Source organism: Delphinus delphis, chromosome 17 (genome assembly GCF_949987515.2).
Source record: "Delphinus delphis chromosome 17, mDelDel1.2, whole genome shotgun sequence".
NCBI classification, from domain to species: domain Eukaryota; kingdom Metazoa; phylum Chordata; class Mammalia; order Artiodactyla; family Delphinidae; genus Delphinus; species Delphinus delphis.
Genome location: NC_082699.1, coordinates 7,576,841 through 7,598,950, shown reverse-complemented (window position 1 = coordinate 7,598,950; position 22,110 = coordinate 7,576,841). Strand labels below are relative to the sequence as shown.

General features: G+C 42.1%; 1 protein-coding gene across 3 annotated transcripts in view; it reads left to right on the top strand.

Annotated features, from left to right (window-relative positions):
* CA8 (carbonic anhydrase 8) overlaps window positions 1-22,110 on the top strand; it is a 213,792-nt gene that overhangs the window by 126,192 nt on the left and 65,490 nt on the right. For all 3 annotated transcript variants that reach the window (XM_059994686.1, XM_059994684.1, XM_059994683.1), the window contains exon 3: window positions 11,628-11,752. In XM_059994686.1, the coding sequence (XP_059850669.1) occupies window positions 11,747-11,752 (6 nt within the window). In that variant the 5' untranslated portion in view covers window positions 11,628-11,746. The remainder of the gene's footprint in view (window positions 1-11,627; window positions 11,753-22,110) is intronic.

The following is a 22,110-nucleotide window of genomic DNA, read 5'->3' as shown; positions in this document are numbered from 1 at the left end:
AGATCGGTCGGTCTTAACAGTTTGCCTGCTATATTTGTAGTAACCATTTTCCTTGGGGCTGTTCAAGCAAAAAAGGTAACTAACTTCATCTCCTTTTACACTTACTTGGAGATTTTAGTTAGAGTGTTTAACTGGTATGAATTAATAGGGTTAGATTTTTATTTTTAAGAAAAATTCACAAGCTAACTCCCACTTAATTCATTACCGTTTGTTTTATTGAAATGTATAATTAACTGAAAAAAAGATTCTTGGGAGTACGTTGTCATAACATTTAAAGAGAGTTCCCTTCATTTAAACGAAATTACTATTTTATGTTGATCTGCATATTTCTGTATATTTGTCATGACAGTGCTTGCAGTCTATTTGGTGTACTGAGCAAATAAACTTTCCATTTTAAAGAAACAAAAAAATAAATCATGTAGATAATTATAATTCTCTGTTTTACTAACTTGTAAAACTAAAGATTAGGATTTATTGACATAATCTGACATTCAAGATAGACTTTCCAAATTAATTTTCTCTGCTAAATTAATATGACAAGAAGAATTTTAATTAATAGCAATCAAAAACAGCCTGTAAACTCAGCAAAAGATTTAAATGGCAAACAAAGCTCTTTTACTCATTTATTTTTTAACTCTCTTCTTCCCCTCTGAACCTATTTGAGATGGATCTGAAATGTTTTTTAGAAAAGCTGTTGGGTAATTACCAAGGAAATTGGCTTTTGGCTCAAATGTAGGAGAGAGGAGAGTGGAATATTTTAAAATTAGCATTAATATCTTGCTTTTCATAGTGAGTAATAACTCTGTTTCCCTCTTGGAAAGAACGTAAAATAAGGAGTACGTTGAAATACTAGGAAGCATTTGATAAACAGAGATCAACTGTACTCAAATTAATTCTGAATCGATAAATTTGATATTTCAAGCCATAAAATCTTTGGGTTTATTATGAGGCAGGGCAGGTATTGATTACCAACTATGGATATTTTATTCATTGTGAATGTTCCTGAGCTTTAACTTAGAGTCTTCCCAGCTGCTCTGAGTCTAGTCAAGGTATGGGCGTCACCCAAAACAGAATCTAGGTGTTGTGTGGATGTAGTCAAAGAAGACAGCTTCAGATGTAAATTTGAACTTAAATCAGATTTTTTGGGGGGGGTTATCTATGATGGGACGTTATGTATTATTTATAAAATATATAGTAAAATTATTGTATGCTGACTGTCCTGACATAAAAAACATTTTAAGGTAATGTTGGTATTACGTTTTAAGGTTTATTGGTATGTTGACGTGCTTTTTCACTTCTGGAAATAAACGTTTATATATCTATACAACTAACTTGCATTTCACATCAAGCATCATGGTGATTGAATGTTGGTTTGTATACAAATGGATAAGAAGGTTCTTGAGGATTCATATTGATGAAAACACAGTCGTTTAGAGCCTCAGTGTAAATACGACATGGTGTTATAAAGTATCATGGGAGCGTAGAGGAATGACTGAGTCCAAACGCTGGCAGTTAAGACTCTGTGTCCATTCCTGCTCGAAGATCAAATTTACTCCATCACACTGAGTTGACCATTTTCTTCTGGTAACTTCTCAAGCCTTCTCAACCTTTTCCTTGGCCCCCTATCGCCTCCCAGAACAGAGCCGATCAAGCAGTGTTTCGACTCTCGGCCCACTGGGTCCACCCTGACCGCCGAGGAAGAGCTGTCTGTATTTTTGTCTGGGTCTGATTTGACGTGCACACTCCAGACCCCTTACTTCTGACTCCTTGGAGACCTTGCTCCTTCGGATGCCTGTCTCCTTTCTGCCAGTATAATCACTTCTTCATTGTTTCTTCCCTTTCAGTGTTTCTCCAAGCTTTAAAAAAACGTAACCAAAACAATCCCATGTCTGGACCAGCTTATTTATTTGCTTCCTAGCATATATAAGTTTTTCAAAGGAATGGTCTGCAAGCCCTGAACACCCTGTATTTCATTTATTTAGTTCAAGCTTTATCTTTATCAAGATAGAATGTAAACATAATTTAAATAGTTGGCTAGTACTATATTTGTCTCTGCTTCTGGTTATAACCCACCCCTCCCCACTTAAAATTGTTTGCCTTGATTACGACCACTTTCATCTCTTAGCTGTTTTTCCTGCTGTCACTTCCACATTTCTTTTCTTTTCTTTTTTTTTTTTTTGCGGTATGCGGGCCTCTCACTGTTGTGGCCTCTCCCGTTGCGGAGCACAGGCTCCGGACGCGCAGGCTCAGAGGCCACGGCTCACGGGCCCAGCTGCTCCGCGGCATGTGGGATCCTCCTGGACCGGGGCACGAACCCGTGTCCCCTGCATCGGCAGGCGGACTCTCAACCACTGGGCCACCAGGGAAGCCCCACTTCCACATTTCTTAATAGCATATTTATACTGTTGTGCTTTGATATTTAAGATATCTGTGAACTCCCTATGATGGACGACGAGTCTAGCTCTCTTATTACCCTCCCCCATCATGGGTTTGCCCCCCCCCCATCGTCCCTGTGTACTTAAATTACAGTTGTTATTTAAATTAGCTCAGTGTTTTTATTATTATGACTGTGTAACTGTCATTTCCAGCTGAGACTATATTCTGTTTCCTTTATTGAATAATGTGGGGTTCCCCCCTGCCCCTGCCCAGAGTTGGTATATTTTTGTTTCTTTGGTTTTTTGTTTATCCGTCATGATTTCATTTCCAAACTCTCTGATGTCTAGCAGGCACATCTTCTCCCAGGACATTCAAAAAGTCCTTCCAGTCCTCTCATCCATCCTTCCCCTCTTCAGCCCATCTGGACTGCCATCGCCCACAGCTCCCTGGACCTCAGGCCTAGTAAGTCCCTTGGCTTGTCTCTGTGTCCAATTCCATGTTTCCTGGATGATAAGACATCCTCTTTTTGAGGTTGTTCCCTCATTTCAGGGATTTGTTGGTTTACTCCCTCCTACAGTTCATCTCCCAATAACTTGCTGAGAAGAAGGGCTTGTGAGAGTAATTGTTTGCATACCTTGTGTGTCTCTCTGCTGGGCCCTTGGTGGGCCCTTTCAGTCAGGATAATTGTCTTTTATTTCTTAGAAATTTTCCTATATTATTTCATTGATAAGTTTGTTTTTTTTTAAGTCTTTTTCTTCTACTTTCTGGTAGATTTCCTCAACTTCTATCTTTCTATTAAACTTCTAATCTCTGCTCTTATATTTTTAATTTCTAAAAAATTGTGTTCTATGAATTAAAGAAAATATGGCTGCCAGTATTTATTTCATGATTATAGGATCTTTCTTCATTCTCTTCTGTATTCCTTTCTTTTCTGTTTCCCATATGTCTCTGTTTTATTCTGGGATCCTTCTTCTGTTTGTTTTGGTGTCTCTGTTCTATGTTGGAGATTCTCCTCAGATGTCCAGCGATCTTTGGCTCTCTGTTCATATTTAGGAATGGGTCTAAAAACTGAATCAGAGGCTCTGCACATGGGCAGGGATTGAGGTCTGGTGGATGTCACAGTAACACGATTACATAGGACCAGGCTGTGTTGTTGGAGCAGCCTTCGTAGGTTTATGGATTTCTCTGAGGGGAGGGGTGTGATGGCTCACACCTGGCTGGCAGCATCTGGTTGTTGACCGCAGGCAAAACAGTGTAATCAGAGGGTACATCTGTTACAGTTAGTGAACCTGCATTGACAGCTGAACCCTCAGCGCCCAAGTCCATAGTTTACACTAGGGTTCGCTCTTGGTGTTTTACATTCCATGAGCTTGAACAAATGTTTCATGACACGTATCCACCATTGTAGCATCGTATAGAATGGTTTCAGTGCCCTAAAAATCCTCTGCGCTTCTGTTCTTCCTTTCCTCTCCCCAGCCCTTGGCGATCACTAATCTTTATACTGTCTCCATAGCTTTGCATTTTTCACAGTGTCATATAGTTGGAATCATACGTTTTATAGCCTTCCGCTTGGCTTCTTTCACTTGGTAATAATGCATTGAAGTTTCCTTGGATGCTGCTTTTTTTTAAATAAAAATATCTGTAGAATAAGCACAATTAAAAAAATTGTTCTGCTTTGTTTATATTAAAAAAGGATAAAGAATTACCAAAAAGAATTACAACAATTGTAGCATAATTTAAATGCTTCCATTTACTAAATTAAAGCTTTTAAAATAATCCTAATGGTATAGTTCCCATATATAGTAACCCTACCTGGGGTTTTAAATTTGAGGCATGTCATGAACAGGAGCCTTTCAGCCCCAATCCCCTGCTGAAAGTTCCCAAACGAACGTCACTGATAATCTCATTCTACGATCGAATGGCCACTTTATTTTTATTATTATTATTTTTTTGCGGTACGCGGGCCTCTCACTGTTGGGGCCTCTCCCGTTGCGGAGCGCAGGCTCCGGACGCGCAGGCTCAGCGGCCATGGCTCATGGGCCTAGCCGCTCCACGGCATATGGGATCTTCCCGGATCGGGGCACGAACCTGTGTCCCCTGCATCGGCAGGCGGACTGTCAACCACTGCGCCACCAGGGAAGCCCTCGAGTGGCCACTTTAAAATTCTCAAAATACTTTAATTCTGCTGCATTTGCAATGGAATTTTTGGAAACTCTTTCTCCTGTTGGTCTCTATGACGTCATAGATGTTTCTTCTTAATTTTGACTGCCTTTCCTTTGCCAGTTCTTCATGCCCCATTAACCTTAAATGATAGGATTTCTCAAAGTTTCTTTCTCCACCCTTTTCTCTTGTGATACAATCACCTTTCAGCAGCTCACTCACACAGACTGTATGCTACTTTCTTCAGTGTTCTGATTTCCACTAAGGCAGCCCATGAGTTTAGGAAAGGGGCTGAATTATATTCAATGAGTGGGATGGGCCCCTGGAGGCCCCCAATCCAGCCCCCATATCTCAGACCTTCTGGCGAGTGGCTGGGTGGCTTCATCATTCCTCACTGAGGAGATCCATTTTGCTTTTGAGTAATTCCCCAGATCGAAAAGTTTCTGGGATTGCCCTCCTTGTTTCTATTTTGGGATGCTGGACTGACATGGAACACATAAAATTGTACTTCCACATGACATTCTGTAAAAGATTGACTGCCATCATCATACCGTGGAGTTGCCATTTTTCCTTCCGGACATAATTAGTTCCTTCCACTGGTCCTCATATGATAGCCCTCCATTCATTAATACATATACTTATTGATCACTTACTACCAGAATTAGAGATTCACTTGTCTCTTCTCAGAGAAGTTCCTATAAATGAGGGCAACCAGGAGAGCAAAACTTGAATTCACTTATGATTATGTGTGTTATTAGCTGACTTTGGGGGACTTGAATTACCTGGACAGTTGCCTTCACCCCCTTCCCTTTGCTTATACAACCCAGCTTAACTGGTCTCCTCTCCCTACTGTTATGTTAGTGCTACACTTATTAGCTGATGATATTTATTCTTTAATATGAAATAAAGCTGTAGGTTAAAAGCTAAGGACTGTTTAAAAAATATTGATTAAGACTTCAAATGTTAAAAAAACTAATTAATACTATTTTTGGAATGCTTTCTGAATACATTTGGGATTCCTTAAAAGTTAAACTGAGGCTATAAAATCTTTAAACCTGTTGAGAATGAACTTTGGGGGCCTCTGATCCTTTAGGGGACACATCAGGGACCATTGGCGTTGGTGTCCCTGCACGTTGGAGTCGTGGCTTCAGCAGCCTCTGTCTCCTGGCCTCACCGTCTTTGGCCGGCTGTGACAGCAGCCTTTTCAACAGCTGCGCTTGCTCTTGGCTGGTACACTGTCCATGCAGACCTGGGAGTAATATATATATATATATATTTTTTTTTAAATAAATTTATTTATTTATTTATGGCTGCAATGGGTCTTCGTTGCGGTGCGCGGGCTTCTCACTGCAGTGGCTTCTCTTGTTGCGGAGCACGGGCTCTAGAGTGCAGGGTCAGTAGTTGTGGCACGCGGGCTCAGTAGTTGTGGCTCACAGGCTTAGTTGCTACGCGGCATGTGAGATCTTCCCGGACCAGGGCTCGAACCCGTGTCCCCTGCATGGGCATGCGGATTCTTTTTTTTCTAGTTTAAAATGAAGCTTTTATACATAGCTATACACATATGAACAAGTAGCTCTGAAGGCCAGAGAACTCCAAATTCTGGAAACTTGGAGGCTCTACAGATGATACTGGTTTCAACAAGTTACAGAATCTTAGGTAATAGCATCTACAGGCTTAGCCTTACAACTGTGTGGGAGAAACTAACTCAAGAGTAAAAAGCTTCACATTCTGAAAATAAATAGTGGCGAAACACAGCATTCCTGGATTGAGAGAGGGACATGATTGGAAGGAAACCTGTAGAATTCTTCTAATCCCAGGTTCCTCAAATTGGTACAGATGATAGCAATCTGATAGCGCCACCAGAGCAGTCCCCTTGGGAGTAATATTTTAATCCTTTTTTTTTTGGCCATGCCACGCAGCGTGCAGGATCTTAGTTCCCCAACCAGGGATCGAACCCATGCCCCCTGCAGTGGAAGTGTGGAGTCTTAACCACTGGACCGCCAGGGAAGTCCCAGACCTGGGACCTGGGAGTAATATTTTAAAATGCAAAAATATTAGCCTCCTGCTTAAAAGCTAACGATGATTCCTTCCACGATAAACTCCAGCCCCTCCACGTGAGCTGCCATCCGTCCTGATGTTCACACCTTGAGGCCTGCCTTTGGCCACTGGGTACCTCTGACTTTATTGTCTTGGAGTACCCTCAGTTCGTTTCCCATCTCTGAGCCTCTCTGAGCCTCTTCTCTCTGCTCGGAATGTACTTTCTCACTCCTGCTGTTAGCTTACCCTTCAAGACTCTGCTTAGCTGTCATCTCTTCCAGAAAGTCTTCCCTGACTTTCTGACCACCCCCCACCGGCCTTGGTTTTGGCTTGGACCCTGCTGGGCGCCCTCTGAGTGCCTTGTGCATTTTCCCCTACTGCCCCGATGCAATCACCTTTAGTGCCTTAAGCACAGAGAATGCCTTGCCAGTGCTGAGACTATATCCTTCCTTTTATACACTGAGTGGTCAGCCCAGGGGTGGGCATGGGGACCATCTCAAAACGTGTGTGTTGAACTCAAATGAAATGAGGGGCAAACAGCTTTTGATCTATCTGGCAAGTCTGTTTTCAGCAAAGGATTATAGAAGCTTAAATGGATTTAGGTAAATGTATATATGTCATGTCTCTATGGGATTCCCATATTTTGCAGAAGCTTCTGAAAGGAACTCTTTTATGTCTATAAGCGTAATGGCTGTGCCTATCAAAGAAGAAGGATTAAAGACAACGGAGGTGTAGCAATGGCATCGGTGTATGCTGTATTCCTTTCACAAGTTTGTTATTCTCAGGAAATGTAGCGTGTCGTCTGTGTGAGTTTCACGTTTCCTTGTAATTTTATTTGACATAATGGCGCCACAACTAATGAACCTGCCACATAGTGACAGAATATCACTAAGCAAAATGTGATCTTCATAAATGTAGGAGAAGTGCTCTTCTTGTGGTATGACTAGTTTTCTCATAAAACAAGGACATGGTCAAAAGGAAGAATAATGCCTTGAGAGGATGTTTCCAAATGGATAAAAGAGACCTGCTATTTCCTTGTGGTCTGTAAACACAGTCATTCTTGGGGGATGAACAGGTGACGCTTTCACCTGGCACCTCATAAAATTCTGAATTCATGATTTTGTCGTTTTTGATGGCTTTGCAGCGCCTCGTGATTTTAGTGCGGTTTAACTTTGGATTATTCTTCTGCAGCAAAAGTGAAAGGTACCAGAGCCAGTTCCTGGCTGAAAGCTGCCCCTTTGTCACCTCTCCCTGGGGACCGGGCTTGGGAAAAACGCTTCCCTTCTTTGTGCTCATTTTCAACCCAATAGAATGTAAGACCCTGAGGATCTGGTTTCATTATAATTTTCTTGAAATAATGACCATGTAATGACCAAACATCACAGTAAAAGTCTGATCTTCATAAATATATAAATTCGCATGTCATCCCAATAGGATGTAAGATCCATGAAGCCGGTGAATTTTGTCTGTTTTGTCAACATCAGTGTATCTTTTAAAAAATTTTTATTTATTTATTTTTGGCTGTGTTGGGTCTTCGTTGCTGCGTCTGGGCTTTCTCTAGTTGTGGCGAGCGGGGACTACTCTTTGTTGCAGCATGTGGGCTTCTCATTGCAGTGGCTTCTCTTGTTGCGGAGCATGAGCTCTAGGCGCGTGGGCTTCAGTAGTTGTAGCACGCGGGCTCAGTAGTTGTGGCTCCTAGAACACAGGCTCAGTAGTTGTGGCTCACGGGCTTAGTTGCTCTGCGGCTTGTGGGATCTTCCCGGACCAGGGCTCAAACCCGTGACCCCTGCATTGGCAGGCAGATTCTTAACCACTGCGCCACCAGGGAAGCCCAACATCAATGTATGTTAAATACTGAATATGGTGCCTGTTACAGTGTAGATGATCAAAAAATATTTGTTGAAATATTTTTCAGTGGAACCCCTGTGGGCCTGGAACTTCTCCCCAGTAAGACATACATCTGTGCAGTTTGAATTTCCAGGGCATTTAAAATATCAGTTCTATTCCCAAGGTTTAATCTAAAGAAATATTGACCATTGGTCAGGTGAGGGGTATACGTGTGAAGCACAGATCTCTTTTTGGCCCCTGAAATCACGGACGGAATCAGCTTCATCCATTGCTATAAGAAATTACTGGTGGACTGCTCTGTAACAGTTTCAGAAACTCTGTGTGTACCTGATGAAAATGTTTTGGGAAAATATATTTCCGATCTCACGTATGCTTCATTCCACAGTACTCCCGTTTCTTTTCCCTTGGCTGTGTGGCGCTAAGCCTGGTCCAAGACAAAAGCCTCAAGTCGGGTCGTAGACCCACAAGGTGAAGGGTGTTTCCATTTCAAATGGTGCAGGCTGGGGTGCAGCAAGCATGGGACTGATCTCGGGGAGATAGTGGTGAGCAGTGGCTTGAAGCGAGATCTTAGTTCCCTGCCCAGGAATGGAACCTAGGTAGCCTGAGTGAAAACCAGGAATCCTAGCTGCTAGTCTACCAGGGGCTAGAGGCTAGAGGCAAAGTTGCCCTGGCTCTTGCCCTGTTTGAAAAATGGATTTCTCAAGGAGGCAAAAACTGCAAAAGCAGATACAGAGTTTATTATCAGAGACACAGCGCAACATGTGGGAGAGCACACAGAGAAACTATGTGTTTAAGACAGAAGCAAGGCAGAAATACACACCCGGAGAGAAAGGGTGTGGGTGTCCTCCCTAATGAGGAGAAGCACAGTAAAGAGGTGGTTGAATCATTTATACAGGGCAGTTCTTCTGGCTCTTTGTCTACCGTTGGCCGATTATCTTTTTTCTTTTCCCACACCTGACCTTGCCCTAGGGTCCTTCCCTGGTACGTGTGTGCATCTTTTTGCCAAGATCGATTCCAGCGTGGAATGGGGTAACGCCCCCTCCCTTTTTGACCCCTGAGGAGACTTTCTGTGCATTTGCAGTTGGGGAGTTCTCCTTGACCTCAGGAGAGGTCATCTTATCTCTTTACTCCAGCAGAGCTCAGCTCCCTCCATTAACTTGGTCCTTGGAGTGTCTGGGAAAACAAAGCTCCAGTTTATTCCACTTGGCAAACTCCAGCTGTCCAGTCCGCGGGCCCATCTACCTGCTACCCAGGACTCCCAAGAAGCCTTTCCCATTTATTCTTTTTGGTTGGGAGGTGGGGTACACAGCGGGTGGACTCCAGGCCTCTTTGCCAGTTTTTCTTAAGACCCAGTTCGGACAACCGTGGTAAGGGAATGAGTTTGGAGGGTATTCAGAAGCTGTGGCACTCTGGTTGAGATCAAAACACTTTAGACCTTCTTCAGTCCACAGCATGATGGTTATTGAAGAAGATGCAGTGAGCCTGCATTGTGGTTCTAGATTCAGTAATCCCTTTTTAGCCATGTATTTACATGGCTAAAGACCACTGTTTTCTGGGTCATGCTCACGGGCACCGAAAGCACGGTCTCCGCATCTCACTGCGGGCTGTGGGTCACAAGCTCGAGTCCCAGGTTCCTGGAGCTGGCTCGCTGGATGACCGGGGCTGTTCACCCTCAACCGGTTTCAGCCACATCGATGGGATGATAACACCGACCCCTCAGAGTTGCATCGAAACTTAAAAAAAAAGACCAAGCGTGAGGAACGCATTACAATCTTGCGACATGGTGTCACCCTAAAGGCCATCACTGCACTTCCCTTTCCTCCAGATGTGAGGGTTAAACCCTTGAAAAATTAAAGTCCCTTTTTGCCGCTGCTGGTTTTCTTCTTTGTTGGAGCCGGAGGGAGGCTTGGCACCAAATCTGTAGGGCGCTTTCAGCGAGGTCTGCGAGATGTTCATCTGTGCCATGGCCTCATTGCTCCGTCTCTTCTCTGCCTCTGTCTTTGTTTGCCCTTTGCTCTTCCTTCTGATTTATGCCCTCTGGCTGCAGGATAGGAACTTTGATGGAAGCAGCTTTAAATTCTTTGGGGGAAAAGTGATTAGATGAAGAACCAACCGAACAAATATGGCTGCACCAACTCCCCTTCTTCTCCTTTGAGTTTAGAGGAAGGATGGAGAACAAAGCTGATCCGCAGTGGGGCACTCAGTCTGGCCACCGTCGCTTCCTGCACAACGACAGTCCACGTGTGAACACTAGCCTCTTTCAAGGAGACCACATCTGGGGGAGAGGGTGAATTTTGTCAGCTCCTTGGCTGAAAATAACCAATAATTCTTAGCTGATACCATTTAGAATGAACAGTTTTGTTAACAGGAAGAATGCAAACAACCTTTATTTGTGTCAAAATTGGCCCTTTGTAATAAACTTTATGTTTATTTTTCCATATGATATCAGGTGTTAACTAATCAAAGTATTTTGTTGCCTCAAGACAAGATGTATTTTTTTTATCATCCTTTAGAGTGCTCTTATTTGGGACAAAGTTCTGGGTTATCTCCGGAAATGAGACATAGAGACAGGGCCCCATAGAACTAAATTTAATATTTTAAGTATTGTTAATATTTTATTACAATTTTGTTTACATTTATGACACTGGATGATAGATTGCTTTTGTAAAAATGTGATTTCATTGTTGAAAAATCAGATTGGCTTAATAATATTTCACTGCATGGATAATTTTGTTGGCTGACATCTGTTGTCTCAGTTGAAAGCCTGCTCGTGTAAATGGATTATCTGTAAACAAGTTTCAATTTATTGATAGGTCTATAGCGAATTATTGGTCAGCCTGAGACTCAGACCATATTCTTGTCCCCTGATCAATGATAAGTTTAAGTGTCGGGGAGTATAAATAGCTACTGTGTTTATTTTCTGTCAACTCCTATGCCTAAAATACACAAGAAGTTAACATATACATATCATTCCCAAGTATTTCAGAACTTTTACTGAAAGTAAAAGTTATTTTTGAACTTTTACTGTATGAAGATGACAGTATAAATTCATCTCACAGTTGTGATTCACTCTTCATTTTGGTTATGTGAATTTATTCTGTAGAGCTCATGAGACCTTTTCGGCAAAAAAATGTCCCTAGTGTTTATAGTGATGTGCTGATGAATGTGTTTGAGATGTAATTAAATATGTTATTTTCTTTTTTCAGTTCTATCTGGAGGTCCATTGCCTCAAGGGCATGAATTTGAGCTGTATGAAGTCAGATTTCATTGGGGAAGAGAAAACCAGCGTGGTTCTGAGCACACAGTTAATTTCAAAGCTTTTCCCATGGAGGTAAGAAGAACAAATCAGCTTGTAAAACTTTTGTTGTTCATGTAAAGTATTCAGCGATTTACTGAAAATGGTTTAGTTTAAAAGTAGATGTGTAGCTCTTGAATGTAATCAATATTAAATATATTAAAATAAAAAAGTGCTCCATGAAATATAAGCTTGGGGCAGCAAATGAGGCTTCCCATCAGCCTTAGTGGGCTTGGAGAATGCGCATGGGCTGTTGGTTATAACGGCAATCTATGCTATTAAGTTTCATCTTAGTATTATTACTGTTGTAAAAATTCTGCTGCCTCTGCAAATTCAGGAGGTCACTTTTGTGGATGCTATGAATAGATGATAAGCTGAAAACAAATAACTTCTGGAGAAACCTCAACAGTAATTAAAAGTCTGGTTTAACTCTGGTTAAAATTGGTAAGTTGGTTTTATTCGCCTCAAGCAGTTAGAGAGCGAGAGAGAGAGAGAGAGAGAGAGAGCGAGAGAGAGAGAGAGAGAGAGAGAGAGAGAGAGAGAGAGAAAGAGTTTTAGAGTCTTTCTTTTGTCTGAAGAGTTTTCTCCCCTACTTATCTTCTTAGCCAACTCCAGCTCTTTCTTCAGTATCTAGTTAGAGTATCCCTTCTTCCGTGGGACTTCTTCTGAGTTCCTTCCCTAAGCAGAACTAATTCCTTCTTCTTCTGTGCTCCCAGTGTCCTTGATGGATTGCTGCTGTGACATTGATCTCATGCATTGTAACCTTTAGTGTTTAAAGAGTCCTTCTCACTGAGTGTGGGCTCCTATTATGGACTGAAGTGTTTGTGATCCCCACCCCCCCAATCAAATTCATATGTTGAAACTCTACCCCCTGATGTGATGGTATTAGGATGTGAAGCCTTTGGGAGGTGATTAGGATTAGAAGAAGTCATGAAGGTGGGGCCCTCGTGAGTGGAATTAGTGCCCTGATAAGAGTCCAGAGAGAGTTTGCTTCTCCCTGCTTTTTGCCGGGTGAGGACACAGGAAGACTGCCATCTCCAAGCCCAGAAGTGTGCCCTCACCAGACACCAGTTCTGTCGGCACCTTGATCTTGGACTTGCAAGCCTCCAGAAGTGGGAGAAATAAATTCTGTTGTTTAAGCCTCCGGTCTATGATAATTTGTTATTGCAGCCCAAGCTAATACAGCTCCTGAAGAAAAAGTCTCCCTTTCACTCTCCGTGTTACTCCCAACATTTAGTGCAGTGCCAGGTACATCAGAGACAACCCACATTGGTGAAATTGACAGGATGTCTCTGTTGTTCATATTTGTTTCTATAAGGACCGCAGTTCTCTCCTGGGAAATAGCCCATCAGTGTCAAGTAATAGTACATTTCAGGGGCTGCCGAAACACCAGTCTTCCTTGTCTGTCTTTCCCAACTGCACATACTTAAGTATGGAATTGCTCCTGACCAGATACCACGTCCATGCCTGCCTCATTGCCTGGAAGTCACTACTGGTTAACTTATATAAATGATATATGTGCCTTAAAGAATGAAGTTAGAGAAAGTATTTCTCAATATTACTTTAATAATCATTAAAAAATTTCTTTTGAAAGCCCCAAATATCCCTTTCATTAAAAAAACTCAGGTCTTAAAAGTGAAATATTAGGACTTCCCTGGTGACACAGTGGTTAAGAATCCACCTGTCAATGCAGGGGACACAGGTTCAAGCCCTGGTCCGGGAAGATCCCACATGCCGCGGAGCAACTAAGCCCCTGTGCTACAGCTACTGAGCATGTGCTCTAGAGCCTGTGGGCCACAACTGCTGAGCCTGTGTGCCACAACTGCTGAAGCCCATGCACCTAGAGCCCATGCTCTGCAACAAAGAGAAACCACTGCAATGAAAAGCCCACGCACCCAGCGAAGAGTAGCCCCTGCTCGACACAGCTAGAGAAAGCCCATGCATAGCAACAGGGACCAAAAAAAAAAAAAAAAAAAAAGTGAAATATTAAATGTTTCGAGGATGGAGGGAAAAACGGTTGCAGTGTGTTGAATAATATATGTGGTATGTGATGCCGAGGACAGTAAGAGGAGACAGCTTCTTTAAGGCCTTGATGGGCGATGTTGGGTCTTCAAATGTTAGCCTTTCCAGGGGCTTTTTTCTCAGTTCCCACAGACATCCTGTCACTTCTAGTGCCTTGAAACAATTCAGCCCTGTCTCTGTGTCACCTCTGGCTGTTGCCCTGTCCTCACCCAAAGTGAAAGGGAAGAGTTCACACCAGAACATATCAAAGAGGAGGGAGGACACAAGACAATCCCAAATAGTTAAACCTGCAGGGTAGCGGAGGGCCGAGGAGGGGCAGGAAAACACTGGGCTGTCAGGGCCTCAGCCCTGCCCTCTTCTTTGGGTTTGAAAAGCTTTTTCATCTCAGTCAGCCTTCAGAGATACAGTCTCATAATCAAAAATTTTGGGAGACATGGGAGTCCTTGGGTCGGCGCCAGCTTCCGGAGGGGATTCAGTGACTTTGCCTGCGACTCACAGAATTTACAGCCTCGGGAAGCTCCATGAGATTAGGTTAGTGATGTGTGCTCTTCGCCCCACAGTCGAGTAGAATTTTGGACCCAGCGTGCAGACTGGTCCTGCTACTTGGTGAAGTTTTAACTGCCCTGGTCCGTTAAGCGCACAGGTAATGGTTTATGTTGATGGAGATTAAATTCTGGTGGTGAGGCTTTGTTTCTGCAGAAGTATTTATACTTATGATGATGGAGTTTCTGACTAATTTTTCCAAAACAGGTGATGAATAATACTTGAATTCTTTGTTATCCCAGATTATCTCTGATCCAGTCCTAGAGAAAATACTTCTGTCGGTCATCTGACGTTCGTCTAGTGCTGGATCCTGTGGAGTGCATCCGTCTTTTGGGTTCGCAGAGTTTGAGGGGCATAGCTGTGAGTCAGGTGCTTTCTGTTTTGTTTTAATGGAGGCTGTGAAGAGTGAGCTGGGTTTTCAGGCGGAGAGGGCTGAGCTGGTGAGAGGAGAGAGGGACTCCACATAGATAGTCTGGGAGGGAATGAGATGCCTAATGTGGGGATAAGTAGGTAACTTCCCAGCATCCCCCTGTTCTGTACTGCCCTCAGGGCCGCTTGGAACCCAAGGACATAGCCGACAGGACAGTTGGGAGTGAGGGCGCTGTTTACCCGGTATGTGATTTAAAAAAATAACTTTTTAGGACAGTTTCCATATCTTATTTACATTTTAAGACTAACTTTAATCTCCAAAAGACACATCAATGCGTATTTCCTTTTTGCTCATCTCACTTAAACTTAAATGGATGGTTTATTCAGCAGCCATCTGTAAACAAACAATTACCTTGTCTGTTACATATAATGTGGGAATGGCTTTTAACAGAAGCTCATCAAGCTCCCCTCTTGACTTTTTAAAATTATAAATACAGGTATAAACGCAATCCTGAATATATTTTTGATGCTACGAGTCGTCAGCACCCACATCACTTCAAATATTAACACAGTTTGTGACATTAAACAATTTATTTATTTATTTATTTTTAAAAAGATTTATTTATTTTTCTGGCTGCGTCGGTCTTAGTTGTGGCACACGGGATCTTCACTGAGGCATGTGGAATCTTTTGTTGTGGCGTGTGGCTTTTCTCTCTCTAGTTGTGGCACGTGGAGTCCAGAGCATGTGGGCTCTGTAGTTTGGGGCGCACAGGCTCTAGTTGAGGCACGTGAGCTCAGGAGTTGTGGTGTGTGGGCTCAGTTGCCCCGCGGCATGTGGGATCTTAGTTCCCTGACCAGGGAGCAAACCTGCGTCCCCTGCATTGTAAGGTGCATTCTTTACCACTGGACCACCAGGGAAGTCCCTAACAATTTAAACTGCAGCTCTTGTACTCAGCAAAGTAGATAAAGCTTTGTCCTTTCTGCTTTTCCTTCTTGGGGTTGATAGTTTTCAGAAACACACATGCTTCCACAGCTACCTGACATTTTTTGCCATGCTTTCATCTTGTAACCGAATTCTATTATGAATACTCCAGGTTTCTGCTTAAATGACAGCGCCTTAACAAGAGAAAGGAGAATTGTGCTGCATTTTTCTTCCCATTACCCATTCCCCGAAAACATAATGGGTTTGCACGTGTTAACTATATTCTTACAAATGTCTGGGTGAGGTCTACCAGCTGGAATTCTTAATGTGTGGGTATTTTGCATCGAGATATTTAATCAAGACAGCAAACGTGAGTAGAATGTTGTTGATTTAAAACAAGGATGGGATCCAGTCAAATTAATTCCTCTATGTTTGTCCTGGCGATGGTGGTAGCTGCATGTTTTCTTTGGACGGCATTAGATGTCTTAGCTCTTGAAGTACAACTTCAATGCTGTATGAATTTTGTGATTTTGCTAATAGCAGTATCCTTTCTGCATCCACCGTATCACTAGAATTATTTATTCTGTTCATGTTAATTTTGTTACAAATCTAATTAATGGAGGAACTTCCAGGTATTTAGGTTCAAATTCAACTTTCAGGCTATGTATTGTGTTTTCGTCATTTTGTATGTGGAGACCGTCATGTTCTTTGCTACTTCAAGGTAGCCTAACTGTGTATATAACTCCTGGTAAATTAATCTTTGCACATGAATCGCTACTTTCATACTGCTATGGGAAAGTACATCCCAGGCATTTAGATTTTATGCTGGAGCAGCAAAATTAAAAAAAAAAAATTGGGGGTTGGGGAGACCAACAGAGTGGCCAAGTTTTATTTTTTTTCAAGTAACATTATAACTCTCTGCTGTCCCCATCAGTTTGTAAAGAGAAAATTTCTAATTTAATAGCTAAATGTAGGAAGGATATGGTCTCAGAATAAACACAGGCCTATACATTTTTTAAAAATTTATTTTTCATTAATTTATTTATTTTTGGCTGCGTTGGGTCTTCGTTGCTGCGTGTGCGCTTTTCTCTAGTTGTGGTGAGCGGGGGCTACTCTTCATTGCGGTGCGCGGGCTTCTCACTGTGGTGGCTTCTCTTGTTGCAGAGCACGGGTTCTAGGCTCATGGGCTTCAGTAGTTGTGGCTCGCGGGCTCAGTAGTTGTGGCACACAGGCTTAGTTGCTCCGCGGCATGTGGGATCTTCCCCATCCAGGGCTCGAACCCGTGTCCCCTGCACTGGCAGGCGGATTCTTAACCACTGTGCCACCAGGGAAGTCCCTAGGCCTATGCATTGAATAGACTGAGCTTTTAACAAACTCCCTACATTATTTCTGTTTGTCTCATTTCACTCCAGATGAAGGATAGTTTTCTTAGGATGGGCACTGATCCTGCCCACAGACCAGCTGGAGATCGTGTACGGCAGGTTTGACTTTCTTGCCCTTTTGGCCTAAAAGTTTACAATTTGAGAGTGAATTATCCAGATAGAGCACAGCATATTGTAGGGCAGACTCTTATCTTTATCTACATTGTATTTAAAGAGCAGGTCTTGCTCTGTGTACTCTGAAGGGCTCGGTGATAATTGAGCCACATACCAGCTGTTTATGGAAAGCTGAGTGCATTTGATAGAGTTCCACTGTGCAGAGCAGGAGTCTGTAATTGTGAAGAGTCCAGATCTTGATTGCAAAATAGGCCGACAAAACATTATGAAGAATGTATCTCATAATAAAGTGCCAATCTTGAATATTATACCTTACCCCCCAATATCCTGGGTTTCCAGATAACCCTGCGTTTCTTCTTTTCTTGTCAGGGAGATAGTAGTGTCTGCTATTTAAGTGTTCTTTCAGTGAAAAAGACCTGGCTTTTGGGCTGCTGCCTCTCCAAGTGATTTGCATATTCATTTGACAGAAATATATTTATTTTTATTTATTTGTTTTACTACTCCGAGGAGATACCAGGAAGAGTTTGCCCGGTTAATAGTGAATTGATGATCTTTTCAAGTTATTTGGTTTCCACGGGCATCCCAAGTTGAGCTTCGAGTTTGTGAACCTCTTCCAAAACAGAGACTTCATTGCCTTTCCAAGGAAATGTCATAGGGTGACTTCAGTGAGTTAAACTATCATGAGGGGGCTTCCCTGGCGGTCCAGTGGTTAGGACTCCATGATTCCACTGCAGGGGGCACGGGTTTGCTCCCTGGTCAGAGAACTAGGATCCTGCAGGCCGCGCAGCATGGCCAAAAAAACCCCCGAAAACAAAAACATTATGAGGATTAGACATATAAGGCATGTAGATAATTTGTCTGTAAAAAGAACTCTAGAGATCACCTCGAAAGGGTGTATCAAACTAACTTTCCAAACTCCTGTTTTAACCTCGGAGAAATCTGGGGCTCCAAAAAGTTAGGAGTCACAGAGCATCTTATAGGAAACCATGATGTATGGCCTGGATGAAGAAGAGTGCCTTTTGTTTAAATAAGTATTCCATTTAAGAATTATCCTTTACTACTGGTCTTGTCTCTGGTGGTGTAGATGGAAGGAGACAGCACCACAGTCTTTGTCTCCCTCTCCGCCGCCCCTGGGAGGGCTTTTATGTCTGCATGCAGCCCCATTTAGAGGTGAGCGTGTTTTAACCTTGCTCGGAAGGGTTCTAGTGAAGCTGTGGCCTTGTGCCTGGATCTTACAGGCTATGAAGACAAAGCTCAGATGGGCTTTGTGAAGGTACAGGGGTATGTGGTCTCGAAGGTAGAACCTTGCTGCCCCCTGAGAATTGGGGTGGATTTAACGGACCATCTAGTTCTGCCCTCCCTCTGCCTCCCGCCCCCCAAACCCACTCTGCCGAGATGCTCCGCAAGGTCTTGGGGGGGAAGTGACTGGTTCAGGAAATGACAGAGGACACGTGAGACCTGTGAACTGACTTCTGCTCTGAGGGATGCTTTTTCCACCTTCCAAAGCCACTTCTTACTCGGAAAAGCAGCTCTACTTTGAGATTTTATTTGCCACGGTAGTTACAACTTTGGATTGAGATTGCTTTAATGGGAAAAAAAGGGAATCTTGCCATTAAAAGGAGTTAAGACTGACACTAAAGGAAACAATTTCACATTTGAATGTTCAGCTTCTCTGGGAAGTGTTATCATTTTGACCAGAAGCAGGCTCTGACCATAATGTTTATTATCATTTGGGGGTCCTGGGATTGTCCACAGCACTAGCAGGCTGAGCCTCACGGGTAAGCAGATGAAGGAATTAGATCCCTGTGCTGTGGCCCCTTCAGTCGTCGTAATTGTGGGAACTCCCTCTCCCATCTGGGTAAAGAAAAATAAAAACAAATTTTATGTTTCCTGAATTCTAATGAACACTTGCCTTTTTATTCCATAAAAATCACGGCTCCTGCTTTGATTCAGCATATTTATTTATTTTTCATTTATTAAAATGTATTTGGAGCAGAAACCTCACAGTTTACCGAGTAGAAAATAAGTTATGGTGTTGAACGCACAGAAATGTTCTTTTAGTGGTACCACGTGATCTGGCAGCCTGCCATTTCCTCTTAGAAATAGAATTGTATAAGACCAACTTGACCTTCAGGTAGTCACTTTGAAGCTACCTTCAATTTTATCTTTGTAAGGATTTCTTGTAGTAGATTATTCATTGTCATTGTTTGAGGATGTATGAGAGATTTTTTGGCAAACTAACTGAAAGAAACATTAGTATGGTAGCTGACTTTGCTATGTAAGGTAAATTTGTGCAAAATGAAAAATCAGTTCCTATAAATGAATATGACATATAATGAATTTATAGGCGGTTATAGACTTGCTGCATGTAGAAAATATTTTAAATTGGGTTCTTACAGATCGAAATCCTCCAGTAAAATACATCTTCTCTGAATAGGCCTTCCAATAAAAATAGACTCTGGTTTAAATATGTAGTTCATAACCGAGTGGTCATCTTTAACTCATCTCCATCCGTTCTTCCGTTTATCCATGCATTCATTCAGTCAATCAACAGGTATTTCTTGGGAACCAGCTGTTCAGGCCGTGGGCTGAGTGATAGGCATATAGCGTTGAGGGCAATAGACAACGCGTGGCATGTTTGTTACACTGGGGGAGTCCAGGTGCAGTGTTCATAATTTGTGTCCTCCCCGCTTTTCTCTAAATCAATGAGTGTTCAGAAGACTTAATTGAGGGTTTCTGTGCCATGTAAAGGGCCTCATCCCCTCTCTCCTGTCTATATAGTATACAAATTCCAGCTATTTAAAGCTAATTAGAGGAAGATTTTTTTTAAAATTAGTGTTTATTGGAGTATAGTTGATTTACAATGTTACGTTAGTTTTCTGCTGTACAGCAAAATGAATCAGCTATACATATACATATATCCACTCTTTTTTAGATTCTATTCCCATATAGGTCATTACAGAGTGTTGAATAAAGTTCCCTGTGCTATACGGTAGGTTCTTGTTAGTTATCTATTTTATATATAGTAGTGTGTCTGTGTCAATCCCAATCTCTCAATTTATCCCCCTCCCCTCCTCTTCCCCCTTGGTAACCCTAAGTTTGTTTTCTACATCTGTGACTCTGTTTTGTAAATAGGTTCATTTGTACCATTTTTTTGAGATTCCACATATAAGCGATATCATATGATATTTGTCTTTGTCTGACTTACTTCACTCAGTATGCCAATCTCTAGGTCCATCCATGTTGCTGCAAATGGCATTCTTTCCTTCTTTTTTATGGCTAAGTAATATTCCATTGTATATATGCACCACGTCTTCTTTATCCATTCATCTATCGACGGACATTTGGGTTGCTTCCATGTCCTGGCTATTGTAAATCGTGCTGCAGTGAACACTGGGCTGCATGTATCCTTTTGAATTATGGTTTTCTCTGGATATATCTAGAGGAAGACTTCTGAAGACATTTATTAGAAAGCCAGTATGTTATTTGAGATATAAATTATTGTCAGCTAAGTGAAATATTTATCAACTAGTTTGCAAAAGGCACTGTGCTAGGTACAACCCTGTTATAGGTAGTTGTAGGCTAGAGTAACTAGGATAATCTAACAACATTAGGATTGGTGAGAGACAGGATAGGAGAGTGTTGATGGTGGGGAAGAGTCGGGAAAGGTCTAGGTTCTGGGAAGCAGCCGGAGAACATGGCACCAGTACTGCTGCCTTGATTAACAGTGGAACCTTGTGGGAGGGAGTCAGGATGGTGTAGCTGGAAGGAGTTTGGGCTTGGAAGTCAGAAAACCAGGATTGAAATCCAAGCTCTGCAACCTTGGGCAAGCTAGTAAACCTCTTCCAGCCTCGATGTTTCTGTCTGTAAAAGGGGCTTGAAACTAGCTCAGAGGCTGGCAAAGAGTAAACCCTTCAGTATGTACTTCCTGTTACTAGGAAGAGATGGGGGATGTCATTGTGGTTGTGATGATAAAAATCTGGTGAAAATACCGTGAGGGGGAAACCAAAAGCATTTTTTTGTTCATACAGGTAAGAAATGCAGAGACTATGAATGGAGAAGAAATTTTTTTTTTTTTTTAAACCCCTACTCCCCTGAATACATTATCTTCTACAAGTCTAGTCAGTATGTCATTTCCTGGTCATTTTTCCTGACACATCTCTTTATGATTGCTGTGCGTGCACACGCAGTAGCATTTATATTATCAGCTTATTTTGTAGTGAAAATCAAGTAAATATTTCCTGTGTAAACAGTGTGATTAAACTTCTAATTGAATAGAAGGATGTTAAGAGGTTTTTAACTTCATAAGATCTTAACCAGTATAAAAACTGCATACGTCTTTCTGGTTGTTTTTCTTTTTGTATTTAAGAATGATAAGTTAAAATGGCACAGTGAAGTTATTAGTAAGATAATTTTGTCCTGGCCACTGCTTTCCTGTGCTTGAATACATTTTTCCTTTCAGCTTCTTAAGGCTACACACAACAAAAACTCACTATGGAATCCTAGAGCAAAGTAGCATGAAGCCTATGGGGAACTGGACTTTTTGGTGCCGTGGTCCCCTAGGAGGCAGCCTGCTCTGGTGGCATAGATTATCAGTCAGGGAGGGCTACACTCTGACTCCAGTTCACCAGGGTGTTTGCTGTTGGACTTCTGTGTGGTTGTTTAACCTCAATTCCTTCACGGTGCATAAGGATAATACAATTGTTCCCACCCTTGTGAAACTTAGGGAGAGGCTGTAAAAATTAATCGTATACTGTTGGAAGCACGGTTCACTGAATATAGTGGTGGAAAATAGTGTTACTCATTACAAAATCTGGTATTAAAGTGTTTCCTAAAAGCATTTTAAGGGCATAATTAGTGTTGGATGCAAATGTTGTAGCATGGGCCAGTACAGTTGTTTTGTTTTTTTTAAGAAGCCTTGAAATGAGTAGAAACAAAGAAATCCAGATTTTAAACTGTTGACTATAAACATTACAAACACTAAGTATAAAAGAAAGACATTTGTAATGATGAGATCTGATAAATGAAAGATGAACTTTTTT